Source organism: Melopsittacus undulatus, chromosome 7 (genome assembly GCF_012275295.1).
Source record: "Melopsittacus undulatus isolate bMelUnd1 chromosome 7, bMelUnd1.mat.Z, whole genome shotgun sequence".
Taxonomy (NCBI): Eukaryota; Metazoa; Chordata; class Aves; order Psittaciformes; family Psittaculidae; genus Melopsittacus; species Melopsittacus undulatus.
In genome coordinates, this window is record NC_047533.1 from 34,075,473 (window position 1) to 34,093,288 (window position 17,816).

The window sequence follows — 17,816 nt, forward strand, 5'->3', positions numbered from 1 at the left end:
AAAGCCATGTAATATTCAAGGCTTTAAGTAACTCTTGCTCTGAAACGTAAGCAAAAAATTTCAAGACATCAAAACATGGCTATGGTTAGGCTGCCTAGATGAGGCAGATGCATCAGTAGTTTTTCTACTGAAGCATTTTTAATTAGCTACTTTCTACAGCTGTAAAAGAGGTACAACAGTGAAGTTTCTCAACTAGTTCAGAGAACTCTTAACTCAGGCACAGAACATTTTGGCCATGATCACACAAAGCGCAAGTGAAAGAGTTGTGCTTTCGGGAGCAGTAAACCTCTGCCCAATGTTTTTACACCACCCTTTTAGATAACTCTACAAGATGCATTTTGCATGATTCACCAACTCCAGATACAGACTGCAGTATGGAAGCAGCATATTCAACAGTACATTCTTAATATAGGTTTCCTTTTTTTTGACATTACAGTATCTTTAATCCAAACCATTTTCATTCTACCATTTAATTAATATTATCAAATGCTGACAAGAATATCTTCTGAACAGTATACCAGCATTTATCTTGGTTAATATTCAAGGATCACCTGCTACAAGCTCTGGAGTGTTGCATCCCGACTAGAAGGAAGTGCAGCAGGAAGGCCAGGAGACCTCCTTGGATGGATAAGGAGCTGCTGAGGAAAATTCACAGGAAAAAAGAGGCTTATAAAAGGTGGAAGCAAGAACAGGTGGCCTGGGATGAATACAGGGATGTTGTCTGGGAAAGGCCCAATTGGAGTTAAACTTGGCAAGGGATATTAAAGATAACAGGAAGGGATTTTATAGGTATGTAGCGGCTAAAAAACAGACTAAGGACAATGTAGGCCCCCTCTGGAAGCTTTCGGGAGAACTGGCTACACAGGACGTGGAGAAGGCTGAGGTTCTGAATGCCTTCTTTGCCTCAGTCTTCACTGGCAAAGGCTCTGACCGCAGCACCCGAGTCTTGGAGGGCGGACGCAGAGAATGTGAAAACCTAGACCTTGGGCCCACTGTATGTGAAGATCTGGTTCGAGACCATCTTAAGAACCTGAATGTACACAAGTCCATGGGACCTGATGAAATCCATCCACGGGTCATGAAGGAGCTGGTGAATGAAGTTGCTAAGCCACTGTCCATCATATTTGAAAAATCATGGCAGTCAGGTGAAGCTCCTGATGACTGGAAAAAGGGGAATATAACCCCCATTTTCAAGAAGGGGAAAATGGATGACCCGGGGAATTACAGACCTGTCAGTCTCACCTCTGTGCCTGGCAAAATCTGGGAGCAGATTCTCCTGGAAGGCATGATAGGGCACATGAAAAACAACAAGGTGCTTGGTGACAGCCAGCATGGCTTTACTAGGGGAAAATCCTGCCTGACCAATTTGGTGGCCTTCTGTGACGGGGCTACAAAAGTGATGGACAGGGGTGGAGCAGTTGACGTCATCTACCTGGACTTGTGCAAAGCGTTTGACACTGTCCCACATGACATCCTTGTCTCTAAATTGGAGAGGCATCAATTTGATAGGTGGACCACTCGGTGGATAAAGAACTGGCTGGATGGTCGCACTCAAAGAGTTGTGGTCAACAGTTCAGTGTCTGGCTGGAGACCAGTAACAAGTGGTGTCCCCTCAGGGATCAGTGTTGGGACCGGTCTTGTTTAATATCTTTGTCACTGACATGGACAGTGGGATTGAGTGCACCCTCAGCAAGTTTGCCGATGACACCAAGCTGTGTGGTTCTGTTGATATGCTGGAGGGAAGGAATGCCATTCAGAGGGACCTTGACACACTTGTGAGGTGGGCTGATGCCAACCTCATGAAGTTTAACCATGCCAAGTGCAAGGTCCTACACCTGGGTCAGAGCAATCCCAGGCACAGCTACAGGTTGGGCAAAAAGGAAATTCATGGTAGTCCTGCAGAGAAGGACTTGGGGGTGTTGGTCAATGAGAAAATGAACATGAGCCAGCAGTGTGCACTCAGCCCAGAAAGCCAACCATATCCTGGGCTGCATCAAAAGAAGCATGACCAGCAGGTCAAAGGAGGTGATCCTGCCCCTCTACTCTGCTCTCGTGAGACCTCACTTGGAGTACTGTGTTCAGTTCTGGTGTCCTCAACATAGAAAGGACATGGTACTGTTAGAACAAGTCCAGAGGAGGGCCATGAGGATGATCAGGGCACTGGAGCACCTCCCATATGAAGACAGGCTGAGAAAGTTGGAGCTGTTCAGCCTGGAGAAGAGAAGGCTGCATGGAGACCTCATAGCAGCCTTCCAGTATCTGAAGGGGGCCTACAGGGATGCTGAGGAGGGACTATTCATTAGGGACTGTAGTGACAGGACAAGGGGTAACGGGTTGAAACTTAAACAGCAGAGGTTTAGACTGGATATAAGGAAGAAATTCTTTACTGTTAGGGTGATGAGGTACTGGAATGGGTTGCCCAGGGAGGTAGTGAATGCTCCATCCCTGGCGGTGTTCAAGACCAGGTTGGATGAAGCCTTGGGTGATATGGTTTAGTGTGAGGTGTCCCTGCCCAAGGCAGGGGGGTTGAAACTAGATGATCCTGAGGTCCTTTCCAATCCTAACTATTCTATGATTCTATGATTTATGAACACACCAGGTGTATGTATGGCTCTGCAAGCCTTTCAGTCATGGAGACAGCTGCCAAGTTAAAAAAAAAAATTTAGAGATTTTTCAGGCAAGGACAGTACAGAAGCAAAAGCCAAAACTGTGTTCCAGAAGGCTCTGAAAAGCCCTGGAAAACAGGCTGGCAATCTCCCTTCAGTTTAAATATAACCTCTCCCTGAAGCAGGCATGCCATCATCATTGGACTCTGTTACTTACTTACCCCACCAGTTCCAAGAGCCTGTCCTAGGCAAAGGAAGAGATACAGTATGTGGAAAACTGTTTTTAAGAGAGACGGCTCTGCACAAGGACCCCGTTGAGGTTATCTCTGCAGAGACTGGACAATGACACTTGAACTAGTTGAATGATGTCAACAAAGTGATTATGAGTTAGCTTACAACTGTCTTGAAAGCCACAAGGTGGAATAAGCCTGCTCTGGTTATGACACATGCTTTGTTCTCCATAACTATTACAGAAGTCCTAATCTCTTTTGACTATGATGATATTCATTTTGTGAGAAAACCCACAAATAAGCTGATTGTGATACCAGTCTGAAAAAAAAAACCCAAGCTGATACAGTTTGCTGTTTATTACCACAAGTAATCTTTAATGTTTACATAAAGACAGGAGTTAACCCTGCAAAATGCATCCCACATGAATAGCCCTGTCAAAAGAGAACTCAATTCTCCATATGTTTAAGAATAAAGAAAAGGTCATAAGAAAGGTCATTAGAATCCTAAAGCCTCCTTTTATTTTGGGTAGCATCTCAAGATCACTTAATATTCCCATCCAGAAGAGTGAAGAAAAACTATCAAAAACTGAAATTCTCTGCTTTAAGCAAACCAAAAAAATAAGCAACCTTTTGGGTAGGGATTGGAGATTCTGCCCTTTTACAGACATGTGTCCATCTGACCAATGATTTACTGATGTCCAGTTACCTGGGAAGCAGGTTGTTAGGTGCTCCATTAGTGCTTCTTGTGTGACTTGTTTTCGGGCAGAGTTCATTGCTGAGATGGCCAAGCAAAGGATTTCCCCAAGTGGAATAAACTGCGACTGACTGATGGGAGACATGCTGATGGGTGATACATCACCTGCAAAAACAGAATAGATGTGCAATGAAGTGTTTTGTTTAAAAATCCACTCACAGAACAAGGATGCACAGATAATTGGAGATGATGTGCACAGCTCTCTAGTCTTTGTATTGAGCTGGAGATAAAACTCTAACTATGGAAAACCATCCAACAACTTATTTCAAAACTTAGACTTAGTGAACTTTGGAAAATGGGACATACACACTATGCAGACAGATTCAGAAAAAAATGCCAACAAATGAGCACTTACAGTTGCAAAACCTTGTGCTTGCATATCCTACTAGGTAACTGCACAAACAAAACAGTTGCATGTATTTCACTGGCCATAAACAGGGAGATTTTCACTCCCCTTACAAAGACTCATGAAGTGGATCACCCACCATTTCCACTTCATAGAATTTTTTATTAAGAGTAACAAAAAAAAGTTGTTAAGTTAATAAGTAACATTTTCACTCAGTTGATAAAGCACAGACATTCTTCAGAGGCATGAAAGCATCAAATACCTTAAAACTGATACCCTGAATAAATCTCCCCTGGATCTACACATCAAATGTCTTTGTACAGTATACATGTTTTTTTAGAGGTTGCAGGATGACCTGAAAAAATAACTTTGCTGTAACTTTTCTCATGTTGTCATTAAAAAGAATTCATTAACCCATACTTAAAAAATCATTAAAAGACCTTAAAAATGAAAGTTATAGAAGTTACAACTTGGTAATATTAGCATGATTACACAAATACACACAGAATCATAGAATAGTTAGGGTGGGGAAGGACCTTAGGATCATATAGTTCCAACCCCCTGCCATGGGCAGGGACAACTCACACTAAACCACGTCACCCAAGGCTCTATCCAGACCAGCCTTGAACACTGCCAGAAATGGAGCATTCACAACTTCCTTGGGCAACCCATATCACTGCCACACCACCCCTTACAGTAAAGTATTTCTTCCTTATATCCAATCTAAACTTCCCCTGTTTAAGTTTTAACCCGTTACCCCCTGTCCTGCCACTACAGTTCCTAATGAAGAGTCCCTCCCCAGCATCCCTGTAGGCCTCCTTCAGATACTGGAAGGCTGCTATGAGGTCTCCATGCAGCCTTCTCTTCTCCAGGCTGAACAGGGAGGTGCTCCAGTGCCCTGATCATCCTCGTGGCCCTCCTCTGGAGTTGTTCCAGCAGTTCCATGTCCTTTTTATGTTGAGGACACCAGAATTATACATAATACTCCAAGTGAGGTCTTGTGAGAGCAAAATATACATGTGCATTTTAACATATTTTATATAAGTATAGAAATGCTTTAGATTCTGCTTTGTACCTGTGCTTGAAATGGTAACAATTCCCCAGTGATTTCAAACAGGGGGAAGCAGAACGCAAAAGATTTCTTTTGCCAGTGGAAAAATAAAGAGTAACAGACAGAACAAGAGGTGCTTGACCATGAATTCTTTTCTGGCTATAGGTCAGTCAATAGCCAGGGATTAAACTTCATCTAAATGGCTTTGAAATCTCAGGAAAATCCCACTATTTCTGTTGTCATGAAGCAATACCTTGTGATCAAATCAGGAATCAAATAGTGGAAATTAATTCAAATTCAAACTTCCCCCCCACAATTTAGGGGATCTAATATTTGCCCTACTAATTCTATATTCCCTTTACCAAAGAGGAAGGAATGGCAGTTTCTAAAACTGATTATCAAAATGCAGTTAACCTTGCATTATTGTCCTGGGTTCAGCAGTAGCAGTTATTTTTGTTCCTTCTTAGTAGCTGGTGCAGCATTGTGTTTTTGACTTTCAGCCTGGGAACAGCGCTGATAACACTGATGTTTTTAGTTACTGCTCAGTAATGTTTAGTCTGACAAAGGACTTTTTGGGTCTCATGCTCTGCCAGGGAGGAGGGAAAGCCGGGAGGAAGCAGAGACAGGACACCTGACCCAAACTAGCCAAAGAGGTATTCCATACCATAGCACGTCATGCCCAGGATGTAACTGGGAGTTACCCAGAAGGGCTGGCTCTCTGCTCGGTCGGGCTGGGTATTGATGGGTGATATTGTATTCTCTTCCGTTGCTATTTCCCTTATTATTATTATTATTGGTAGTAGCAGCAGTGATTTGTGTTATACCTTAAGTTACTGGACTGCTCTTATCTCAACCCGTGGGAGTTACATTCTTTTGATTCTCCTCCCCATCCCACAGGGAGCAGGGGGGAAGGAAGTGGGGGAGTGAGTGAGCGGGCTGCGTGGGTCTGATTTACATCCTGGGCTTAAACCATGACAAATATACTCAGTTCTTTGGGGAAAAAAAATTGGCGGGAGTAGCAAATTGCATAACTGCTTCAAGTGATACTTATGAGCAATATTTTTCAATATACCTGCTGTACAATCTGTTCTACAACAGTGATGCACATTACCCAAGACACAACAATTTAAAACACACATTCATGGTATGCTGTCTCCTGATTGCTTCTGCTTAACCAGGCCTGACCAGATCAATGCTGCAATTCCAACACAGCAGCATTCCTCTGGCTTCAGCAGCGCACCCCAGATTTTCACAATTCTTACCTGACAATAGAATGATGACCTTAAACATAACCTTTTCTGGACATTTTTTGTTCATATTCAACTGAAAAGTTCATGCCATGTACTTTACAGACAGACAGTGACAATCAAGATGATCTTAGGCAGCTTATAAGTAAATGCAAGAGAGATGCTTTCACAGGACTTAGGAGCAAACACCATTTGTTCCCTCATCATTTGAGAATGGTTAAAGAACATTACAGTTATTATATTACTATTTATTCATAACTAAACCTGCTGTCAGCTTGAACTTTGTCATAGAGGAATCTTTGTAATCATCCAGACATGTAAGCTTACCAACTTTGATCAACAGTCACCATGCTCTTTGTGTAGGGGATCAGGTTTTTTAGTTTTTAGTTTCCGAATGTTCCAAATTATCTTGAGAATTACGCAGATTTGGCTAAGCAATTTAAGAAATTACTGTCTTTCACATGGAGATTATCATGGGTATCCTTGTCAGCACTACCAAGTTCAGTTCAGCACAATGTCAAACAGATTGGCATATATTGTCCTCAGATGATTTTTAATCCTACCAGGTTCACTGAGCACTGAAATGGACTCCCTGGGTAGCTTTAAGGGCATCCAGGTGAAGGGCAGTAACTTCCTGAAGTGTTTTATCTGGATCACCAAAGACCTGGCAATTTCTTAAAACTAAAGCACCATGGCAATAGTATCCTTGTGACTACTCCCAGCACGCATTCACACTGTCACCCATGGAGGCAGCAGGATGGAAGAGTGAGACGAAGACCTCTTTCCTTCCCTGAACCCAGACCAGTCCACTTACAGGTAATCAGAATGATATTTAATATGTAAGAAACACGCCTTAATACCATAATAATTTTCCTGAAGTGGGAAAGGGACTCAAGGAAGGTTATACACGAAGCCTAGCAAGTGCTGCTAACTTACATAGGTTTGCTCTCAGCCTCCCAGCTGCCCCAGAGGGATGCTTGGACAAGAGCTTGGGGCAGTTCCTGTGCTCATCCACAAGGATCAGACCATCCCTCTACCCTGACTCCCAAGAGCCTGCAGAGATCCATCTCTGGGATCACTCTCAGTCAGAACTTGTTAACAAAGTACAAGTTAAGAAATAATAAAGTTTATCTGGATTTCAATAACCTTGCAATTTGCACAATCTTTCCTTTTAAAGCAGGGCTCCTGCTGTGCATGTGCATAAAACATTCAGTCTGCACATCTGACCCCTGCAAACTGGGCTCTTGTCAGGAACAAGCCAAGAGCTTTCACCAAAATACTAATTATACTGCATATAACTCATCAATACAAAACATTCAGTGTCAGTTCTTAATATTAACAAAATCTCTAGCAAAGATGCTATAGTTAGTATGTCAGGGTAATATACATCCTGCTTGCTAAGATGACTGGTGTAATCCATGACATCATAACTTAAATGGCTTGAAATGCAGTAGAAATGGCCAGCAAATGCTGGTTTATGTGACAGCCTGCCTTTCTGGTTTGTAAGGGACTATGGACAGTTAAGCCTCACTCTTTTCCACTGAGTGTTTTTCAGCCTTCTTCATCATGACAAGGGAGCTCTTGTTTCACCACTGTTGTGCCAGAATTACCTTCATAGCTTGTTGTTCACAACTGCTGGATAATTACTGGCTCTTGGTTTAAAAAACTTAGCAGACATCTGCAAAACTTTCAGCAGACCTAGTCATATAGAGCCAGAACCCCCTCACTCAGGGAAGCTCTGATTTGCCAAGTTTTATCTTAACTATTCTGTGGCTCTGGCAAATTATAAGTACTCTGCGGTTATAGTTAAGCGCACAAACTTCTTTGATGCACAACAACAGAAAATAACTTGCATCTATGATTTAAAATATTAACATCGATTATGTGCATTAGCCTGTTGAACAGAACGTTTACTACAACTTCTTTAGGACAGATCTGCTTAAAAAATCAAATATGCTTTTTCTACATTTTGAAGACCACATCACTTACACAAAACGTCTAGCATATGGCTTGTGTTAGCTCTGACTGATGCTTGTCTCAAGCAGCTTTCTTTTGAAATCAAAATTATTATCCTTGACTTTCATATGTTTATGTTTGCAATTAAATGAAAACTGAGTCTCAGAAAGCAGTTCTTGCCAGCTGACTGCATGTTTTGTTTAAATACAATCAAGATATATATAGTTTTAGCTCTGTTTCTGTAGTGTCTTTCCAAACTTTTCCCTAAAAAACTGGAAAAAAAAAAGAAAATGTTTTCTAGACTTCTTGATTTCAGTGGCACTTGATTTTCAAAAATATCTAAGCACATAAAAAACAATGAAAGAGATTTATCCTCATTTATGCCCTGGGGATTTGTAGAGCTACCCTGAGGTGAAAAAAATAATTATTGTTACTTAGAACAATAGATTATGTAGCACATAAAATAAACACTTAGCTCTTAACATACACATTTCTGCAGTTGATTTCAAAACATTCCAGAAAACTGGGTAATCGTAACTATCCTTAACACACATGATGAGAAAGTGATGGTCTGTAACAGAGCAGAGAATGACAATTCACACATCCTGAACCCATACCAGCCAGAACCTGTGCCAGTTCACCTAGTGTCACTGTTATCTGAAAACCTAGGTGCCACCATCTTGGGAGGAAATGAGGTACACAGTATTCTGCACCATGTATCAGCAATCAAACTATCAACTACATACTGATGAGACAATTTTTATTAGCAAAGCCCCTACTGCAAAGAAGTGACCTCAAAGTCAAACTCTATCTCAGGAAGTTTGCATGAAGATTGTTTGAAAAATCACCTCTTGACTTATACATGGAACCAATTCAATATAGCCACTGTGAAAGAAAATTGAGGAAATTACAGTGCAAAGCCACAATATATTAGAATTCATACACACTCTTTCCCTGAAGTAGCAAAGAGACCCTCTAATTACACTCGGATCCTGTAAAATGTAGGAAGCCAAAGCACAGTTTCACTTCCCTGTCCAGCCTCTCAACACCTTTTCAACCTCTTTTTTCCCTACAGATCAAGTCAAACTGTAAATATGATTTTTTTAGTCTGGTTTCCACATGAAATGAGGCTTGCACAATCACAATCTGTGTGCATGCATGTGCCAGAGGTTGAGCCCCACTGGGCAACAGAGATTCTAAAATGAGTGTTTGCTATGCATGCTCAATCTGCACAGAGCTCCTGGGACAGCCACATCCCACTAGACAAGACAGAATCCAGTCAAAAAACACTTGTCAATGGAAATCTGACTTCAGTACTTTTGCTGCTTATAGATCTACGTTTTTAATCAGAAAACACCAAACTAGAGTACAGTAACTTCATGTTACCTCATGATTATAGTGGTGGTTGCAACAGAAATCCCCTACAAAAGAATTCTTGCCAACAGCCTGTTCTTGTCAACACCCACCTGTGATTTCACTCTGGGAAGAACTACAGAAAGGCCTTTTCAAACAAAAGGTAGCTAACAAAACCAAAATTACTGGTCATGGGCAAAAAGAGGGTGCTTCAGCTTAGAACATCACAACTTTTTTTCATGAAGACCATTAAAAAGCCTCTTCTAGAAAAAGCATATTTTCAGATTTTCTTAAATATGGGACAGATGCTAAAGAACTTACATGTCTGGCCTGGGCTGCACATTACCCTTTTTTCCCCCCAAACCACAGCTTGACTAAGTCACTCTAATTACAAAATACTTAACACAAATGTGGAAAACAAAATCTTTCTTATGGGAACTCACAACAATGACATTTCTGTCTGATTAAAAAGGAGAGAATAGGAAGAACATGCAGGTTTCTGTATTACCCAAATTACCCTGAAATATCTTGGATCTGCACTAGCACACTAACACAGAAAAGTACACATTTTACTGGGAAAATCTGAAATAAAGAAAACTAGAATGTGCATTGCTTACACTGTTCTCAGACATCCTCCTTTTGAACTACATTTACTAAAGTATCTTGTGAACAAAGCTGCTGGTTGTGTTTACTAGACACAGTTAAACTAGACAAGATGACTGGTAACAATAAGAAAAACTACATTAAAGTTTTGTCCATTTATTTTAACAGCTTCAACAAAGGCTCAACAAACACAGTAACACACATTTGCTAGCCAGCTAGCTCCTTCTGCACTTCTGAAATGCATACACACAAAAACATATCTTCCCTTGCAAACACAAATCGGGAATGCCTCAAGAATGTGACTTGGCAATATGACCACTTCAATTCTAAACAGCCTGAATAAAACACAGCAACCTCAATAATGACTAGGCATATGACAGACACTTGCCTCTGAGCAAAGTTCTAGTCCCTTGCCAGTTATTAACTTCACACATGCAAACTGATCTTTTTAATGGTTCTGACCCAGGTAAAATCATGATCTCCAGGTTCAGCAAGTGGCACTAACTTTCAGAAAGAGGAGTTAAATTGCCCACAGTCAGCAGACTTGTCTTATATGCAGTCATCCCATGTATTTCCTGGGATTTAAATTACCTTTTCTTTGTTCATGTCCTGTGGCCAGCTGCCTCCTGATCCAAAGTGATATCCCAGCACATGTTACAACTATGATCATATAAAGTTTCTGCTGGAGCACGGAACTTTCCCAGAGGATTCAGTCAAAGAGATTCTGGTGGTGTTGCTTATCCTGGGAAGGAGGAGGGTGGGACTGCGGTTTTTTTTAATATATTGTGTGCCTTAGAATTTGTTTCCTCAAACAGTATTTTTCAAATGCATTTTTAAATAAATGTCCATGTCAATATTCCTGGCACACAATATGTTAAAAAAGCAGGACTTACCCAAACCCCTATGGTCTGGTTCCATGCTCCAGTACAGTATCCAGAGTAGCTGTGATGTAACAACAATGTGTATACTGGGGTTTTATATCACTGTGGAAGCTGGCAGAATGCAGCATAGGTCAGTGCCACAGGACCTGAAAGAAGAAAAACAAAACATGCTTTTAGGCAGTAATATGCTAAACACCCACCTCTTAAAGAAGGAAATCAGGGCTTCCAGAAAACAAACAATAATGTGGTATCAGTGCATGTAGGTCCACTGAAAGGAATGTTATTGCACATATTCACAATTCTCACATAAGCACAAGAAATAAATGGTTAAGAAATGACAGGGGAGGTGGAGGCAGAGAATTTAAAAAGGACTACAAATATAACTCCCCCACAGTGTTTTGAAAACATCTCTCTCCTTTTGCCCTACTTCCAGGGAATGGCTGGAATCACGTTCTGACACCACCCCCTGTTCTGAAGGCACTCACAGTCTTTGCAAAGCACCTCTCCACTGCAGTGCCTCAGGATTCTGCAGTGTCACTCCTCTTCTGCCTGGCTCTCTGCAAAGTGAAGTCATAGGAATGGATCAGCCAACCTGACTTCTCACTACCCTGCCCAGAATCCTTTGTGAACTGAAATGAGTCATCGCTCTGAAAAAATCCACAGCGCAATGTTCCAGGTTTCTCCCTACGTCTGCACTGGCTTCTTTGTCTTTGAAACCAAGTGCCTATGCTTCTGGAACGGTGCCCAGCTGCATTGTACAGGATAACAAGCCAACCTCCTCATTAAGTGGACAAGAAAGCTATTTACATGCATTAACAAAGACAAGTTAAAGCTTTAACCCTCCAATCAAGACAAAAAATTTACCCCTAATGTATCTTCCTGATGTAATACACAACCCTCAACACACCACACTACAAATGAACAGATGTAAGGACACAGAGTGATATTTCCTTATTCACCATTTACCATGTCACCAGTTTTTACTCTATTGATTAAAAAGATTTACTCTTCTTTGTTAGTCCTGAAGAATGCTGCAGACCTGCACATAACATACAGCTCTGCTGTACACTGGATTAAAGCTGTGCTGCTGCAACCTGTTTATCAAAAAATTAGGAGCAGTGGACAAGCTCTTGCAAGCTCATTTTTCATCATCCCATTCACCATTAGTTCTTACAACAAAGTCAGCCCTGAAACCACGCCAGACAGAAAATGTCAAACTGCTCCAACTGCCGAGAGCCAGCAGAGCTGCTTCGGTTTCTGCTACCACTGACAAAGAAGGTAATGATCAGAACAAGGTCACTGTGTTAGGATCTCACTCTCAGTGCTAGGTTTGCCTTCGTTTGGTAAGGATATGCTAAGCGAAAGCATCAGGAAAACACAGGAGAAGACATAGGAATAGTGTGCAATGACAGACAGATGCCACTGTTTAGGACAAGCATTTTCAGTTGCTGAGAATTTTAAGAGGAGGAAACATTTAAAATTACCTTAACTGCAAAAGAACTAGCTCTAGGTGTGATCTAGTCATCAAAATAAGAGGTCCAATATGCAGAAATTGAGGGACAACAGAAAAAGGGAGTGCTGCCATGAGGCACTTACTAAAGTTTCCTCTATCCTACGAACTCTGAAATTGTTTGAAGCATAGTAGACATATAATCCATAAAATCCTGAAACACAGCAGGATTCACCTGTGCTGTGCTGGAACTGGCAGTTCTCCCAGGTTCTCCTCTAAATGATCACACCAAGCCTGTAGGACTGAATGAAAAACAGAGGTCACCATCTCCTTATGCTGCAAGGTGTAGTAGGCTTGCAACTACCCTGGCAGTGAAAGAGTCAAACTCAGCCTAAAATAGGTCTGTGGAAGTGCTTCAGGAGGACAAATAAATAGCTTGTATAATGAAAAACACAACAAACTTCACTTTTGTTTACATATCTATGGGCACTGTTATACAGTAAGGCCGTATTATAAACAGGCTACTTTACAAGTATAAGGTAAGCTGGGTGCTTTGCTACATCTGCAGTTACACAGTAGCCAAGATCTCAACATTAAACCGCTGGCTTTTGCAGTCATTGATTTCTGTGTTCCCTGAAAGGCCTTATCCCAGGAAATCTTCTTTCAGCTTTACAGGAGTTTTGCCTTCCCTGGGGCTACAGAATCAGCCACAAATCCTCTAATGAATCCAATTTGGCACTTACAATGTTTGGGTCCCCCAGGATGATCCCGCGGAATTGTTGCTAAGCCAACGCCCACTTTAGAGCAACCAAACTCATTCCAAGTAGAAAGATTTCTGCAGGCTTTAAAGGGAATTACAACAGGCACCTACTGAAAGAAAAAACAAGTGCTCTGATCTGGTTTTCATTTGCACTAGACAACATTCATGCAAAGCTAAATAGCTGGGCTTGTGCATGCAGTAGTGTTTTCACACACAGGTACAAGTTTTTGCAGCAGCAGTCATGCTATTATCACCAAAGTTAAAATACTGACAGAAGAAAGATAAGGGTAATACCACAGCCTGAATACCCTTTCTCTCTAACAAATTTCTCTAGGACTTCAACCCAAACGATAAAGTCAGGACCAGCTTGACTCCTCTGAACAGACTTATACAACTGTAAGTTGAGTGAGAGAATTCCCCTTGTGCATGTGACACCTTGGAGACACCTAGAATGCACTAAGCATTCACATGCACCTAGGGTTCACATACATCTTGTGTGCATAAGCACCTAGGTATCCTTTACTCAATTCATCAGCAATTAGGCAGTTCTTTAATCAGTATTAAGAACAGCAAGAAGTGCCTGATACCTCATGTATGGCAGAGAGAAAAAGTGAAAGGAGAAACCAGCAGCAGAGAAAATGGAAGTAAGAACGTTTGGAAGAGCTAAAGTTGATGAATAAACTGCCATCATTTGTCACGATACCTAGCGTGACCTCTCAGACGGAAGACCTAGAGAAAATTTCCAGTCAAGGCAGCTACTCTGTTCTTCCATCCCACATCTTCCCCCAGTGTATGACAGGAGTTGGTACTGAAACAAAGGCTGCCTTACTGAAAGTGTACAGCACACATATGCCATGTACTTCTCTCTGTATAACTCCATGCATGCACATGCATCTGAATAGACCAGTACAGAATACAACATAGCCTGAGACAGATGGATCTCCATCATACGCTGAGAAGGCAGATGATGTAAAAATCCCATTTTCTTCCTTTGCCCATGCATTGTTGTGGAGTTGAATGCAGACTCCTTTGTGAAACTCCATTTTAGTTTGCACACATCCTTGAGTCCTCTTGAGCCAGGGCCTGGGATTCCCTTCCTTTGCCACAGCCCCTTCATCATCACCAGAGGGAAATTCAAGAGGAGAAAAGTAATATACTCAAATAGGGGGGGAGAGAACAAAAGGGTTAAAAATGACCACCACTAGAAGATGCCATAGTGGCTATCAAGAGCAAAGGAAAATTCAGACTAGCCTGTACCAGTTTCAGTGGATACCAAATTTTGAAGGCTAGCATCAGCACTCAGCATTCAGTCTATAGTTGCAGAGACTGTGGTCATCTATCATGATTCCTTCTACAAGAACCAACTTCACAAAGCAGGATGATGTGGGAGACAGTGTCAAACACTTTGCACAAGTCCAGGTAGATGACATGAGTCATTCTTTCCTTACCCACTCATGCTGTAACTGCTGTAGGCAGCCATCAAATCTGTCAGGCACAACTTGGCCTTGGTGAAACCATGTTGGCTGTCATCAACCACCTCCTTGTTTTCCATGTGCCTTAGCACAGATCTTGCCAGGCACCGAGGTGAGCCCGCATGGTCTGTAGTTTCCCAAGTCTACCTTTTTCCCCTATTTAAAAATGGAGGTTATGTTTTTCCTTTTACAGTCAGCAGGAACTTCACTAGACTGCCATGATTTCTCAAATATGATAGATAATGGCTTGGCAACTACATTCACCAGTTCCCTCAGAACCCATGGATGCATCTCATCAAGTCCCATGGACTTGTGCACCTTCAGGTTCCTTAGATGGTTTTGAACCCGACCTTCTCCTACAAATTGGCAGCTCTTCATTTTCCCACTCCTTTCTTTTGCCTTCTGCAACCTGGGCAATGCAGCTGAAACACTTGCAGCAACAAAAAAAGTTGTTGAGTACCTCAGCCTTCTCCATATTCCAGGTAACCAGGTCTCACACTTCCTTCTAGAGGGCCCACCTTCCTTTCATCACCAATATACCTACAGAAGCTTTGGTTGTTGCCCTTGATGTCCCTGGCCAGATTTACTTCTGTCAGGGATTCCACTCTCCTAACCTGATCCCTGGCTGCTTGGACAGTTTCTCTGTATTCCTCCCAGGCTACCTGTCCTTGCTCCCACCCTCTGTAGGATTCCTTTTTTTTGTCTGAGTTTGTTCAGGAGCTTCTTGTTCATCCACACAAGCCTCCTGGTGTTTTTCCCTGACCCTCTCTTGGTTGGGATGCATCATTCCTGAGCTTGGAGGAGGTGATGCTTGAATATTAACCAGATTTCTTGGGCCCCTCTTCCCTCCAGAGCTTTCATCCCATGGTATTCTACCAAGCAGATCCCTTAAAAGGCCAAAGTCCACTCTTCTGAAGTCCAGGGTATTGCTGTGCAACTTCCTCACTGCCTAAGGATCTCAAACTCTACCATTTCATAGGCACTGCAGCCCAGGCTGCCCTTGAGCTTCACACTCCCCACCAATCCCTCCCTCCTTGCTGATGATAACAAAGTCCAGCATAGCCCCTCTCCTCATTGGTTCCTCTATCACTTGAAGAAGGAAATTATCATCAATGAATTCCGGAAATCTGGATTGCTTATGCTCTGCTGGGTCCCCCCTCTAACAGATATCAGTGGCTGAAGTCCCTCACAAGGACCAGGGCTTGTGAACACAAGGCCAACTCTATCTGTCTTTAGGGGACTCATCCACTCAGTTTTCCTGGTCTGGTGGCCTGTAGCAGACCCCCCTGTAATGTCCTCTGTGCCTGCTGGCCCTTTAATTCTAGCCCATAAGCTCCTGGTTGGCTCTTCCTCCATCCTCAGGCAGAGTTCCAAGCACTCCAGCTGGTCACTGACATTGAGAGCAACACCCCCTTCTCATCTACCCTGCCTGTCCTTCATGAAGAGCCCGTATCCTTTCATTCCAGTCACAGAAAACATCCCACCACGTCTCTGTGATGCCAGTAAGATCGTAGCCCTTCAGGTGTGTGCACATCTAACTCCTGTTATTCCTCATGCTAAATGCCTATGTGCAGACACATGCGAGTTGGGCCCCCAGTGAAGCCAATCTACTGGCTGGAGTGGCCAGAATGCCTTTATGGTGCTCCTCAGGTGCCCTCCTGCTGTCATGTGATCCCTTTCCAAGCTCTGGGCATCTGGCACTGGCATCAAACTGGTAGGGGTGGGACGGATTGAGGTTGCCCTCAATCAGATAAAGATATACACTGGTATTTCTTTAGGAAATTTCTTAGACCTAAAACTGTTGACATATTAGTGCTCTACTAATAACCAGTTATTTGCAGAATGCTAATAAATTCGACTTGGCTTACCTGAACAAATCTGGTTCTTTACGAAATCACTTACAAAAACACAAGAGGAAACATAGAATCATAGAATAGTTAGGATTGGAAAGGACCTCAAGATCATCTAGTTCCAACCCCCCTGCCATGGGCAGGGACACCTCACACTAAACCATATCACCCAAGGCTTCATCCAACCTGGTCTTGAACACTGCCAGGGATGGAGCATTCACTACCTCCCTGGGCAACCCATTCCAGTACCTCACCACCCTCACAGTAAATAATTTCTTCCTTATATCCAGTCTAAACCTCTGCTGTTTAAGTTTCAACCCGTTACCCCTTGTCCTATCACTACAGTCCCTAATGAATAGTCCCTCCTCAGCATCCCTATAGGCCCCCTTCAGATACTGGAAGGCTGCTATGAGGTCTCCATGCAGCCTTCTCTTCTCCAGGCTGAACAGCTCCAACTTTCTCAGCCTGTCTTCATATGGGAGGTGCTCCAGTCCCCTGATCATCCTCGTGGCCCTCCTACATGAGGGATCAGGGTATTAAATTCAGCAATATCCCAACAAGTAATGCCCATCTGGTTTTGTGCTAGTGTTGTCTAGGAGCTTAAACTACTCTCTTTTTTTCCCTGTCCTGCTGCTTATACCCTGATGTATTTGCAGAGAACATACCTCCCCTCCTTCAGCTGTCATTCCATTGGCTTTAATAAAAGCACTCTCTTTTGGCATTCTTTCGTATGTCTGCCCCCCTGTCCCTTTAATCTTTCTAGAGGACTCATTTACATTTACTCAAACTTATGTAACTTTGCTTTAAAAAGCAACCACCAGAATTCTGCACCATGTTCTGGTGCTCCAGCTACCCTCTTGCCTGCATCCAAGGTACAAGGAAATGAACATTTACATACTTTTAGTAGAAATACCCTGCCCTATATATACTAACTTGCTTTCTTTCACAGCTGTACTACACTGTACTACATTCACTGTCACCAGTTCCACATCTTTTTTTATGCTGCCTGCAACTAATGAGTTTTACGCAAATACTCCTGGGTTTGACTCCCCAGACCATGATCTTGTCCATTATACTTTAACAGCTCACTCCATGGATATGATGAAGGATCACTGACAATCCAATCCTTATTTGTTACCCATTTTTTAAAGCATCTCCACTTTATCATATGATAAAAAATATCATAGAAAGGGGAAATGAAAACCAATCAATACTTTAAATGTTACCTAATGCAGGACAAACCTATAACCCCATAAC

The 17,816-nt window shown here is 42.3% G+C and overlaps 1 protein-coding gene across 7 annotated transcripts in view; it reads right to left on the reverse strand.

Moving 5' to 3' along the window:
- The window catches only part of STOX2 (storkhead box 2), a 129,120-nt gene that overhangs the window by 18,034 nt on the left and 93,270 nt on the right, over positions 1 to 17,816 (reverse strand). For all 7 annotated transcript variants that reach the window (XR_004549866.1, XM_034064898.1, XM_034064904.1 and 4 more), the window contains one exon: positions 3,543 to 3,695. Coding sequence is in view for 6 of the 7 variants with exons in the window: in XM_034064898.1 (XP_033920789.1) it covers positions 3,543 to 3,695 (153 nt within the window). In the remaining variant the exon portion in view is untranslated. The remainder of the gene's footprint in view (positions 1 to 3,542; positions 3,696 to 17,816) is intronic.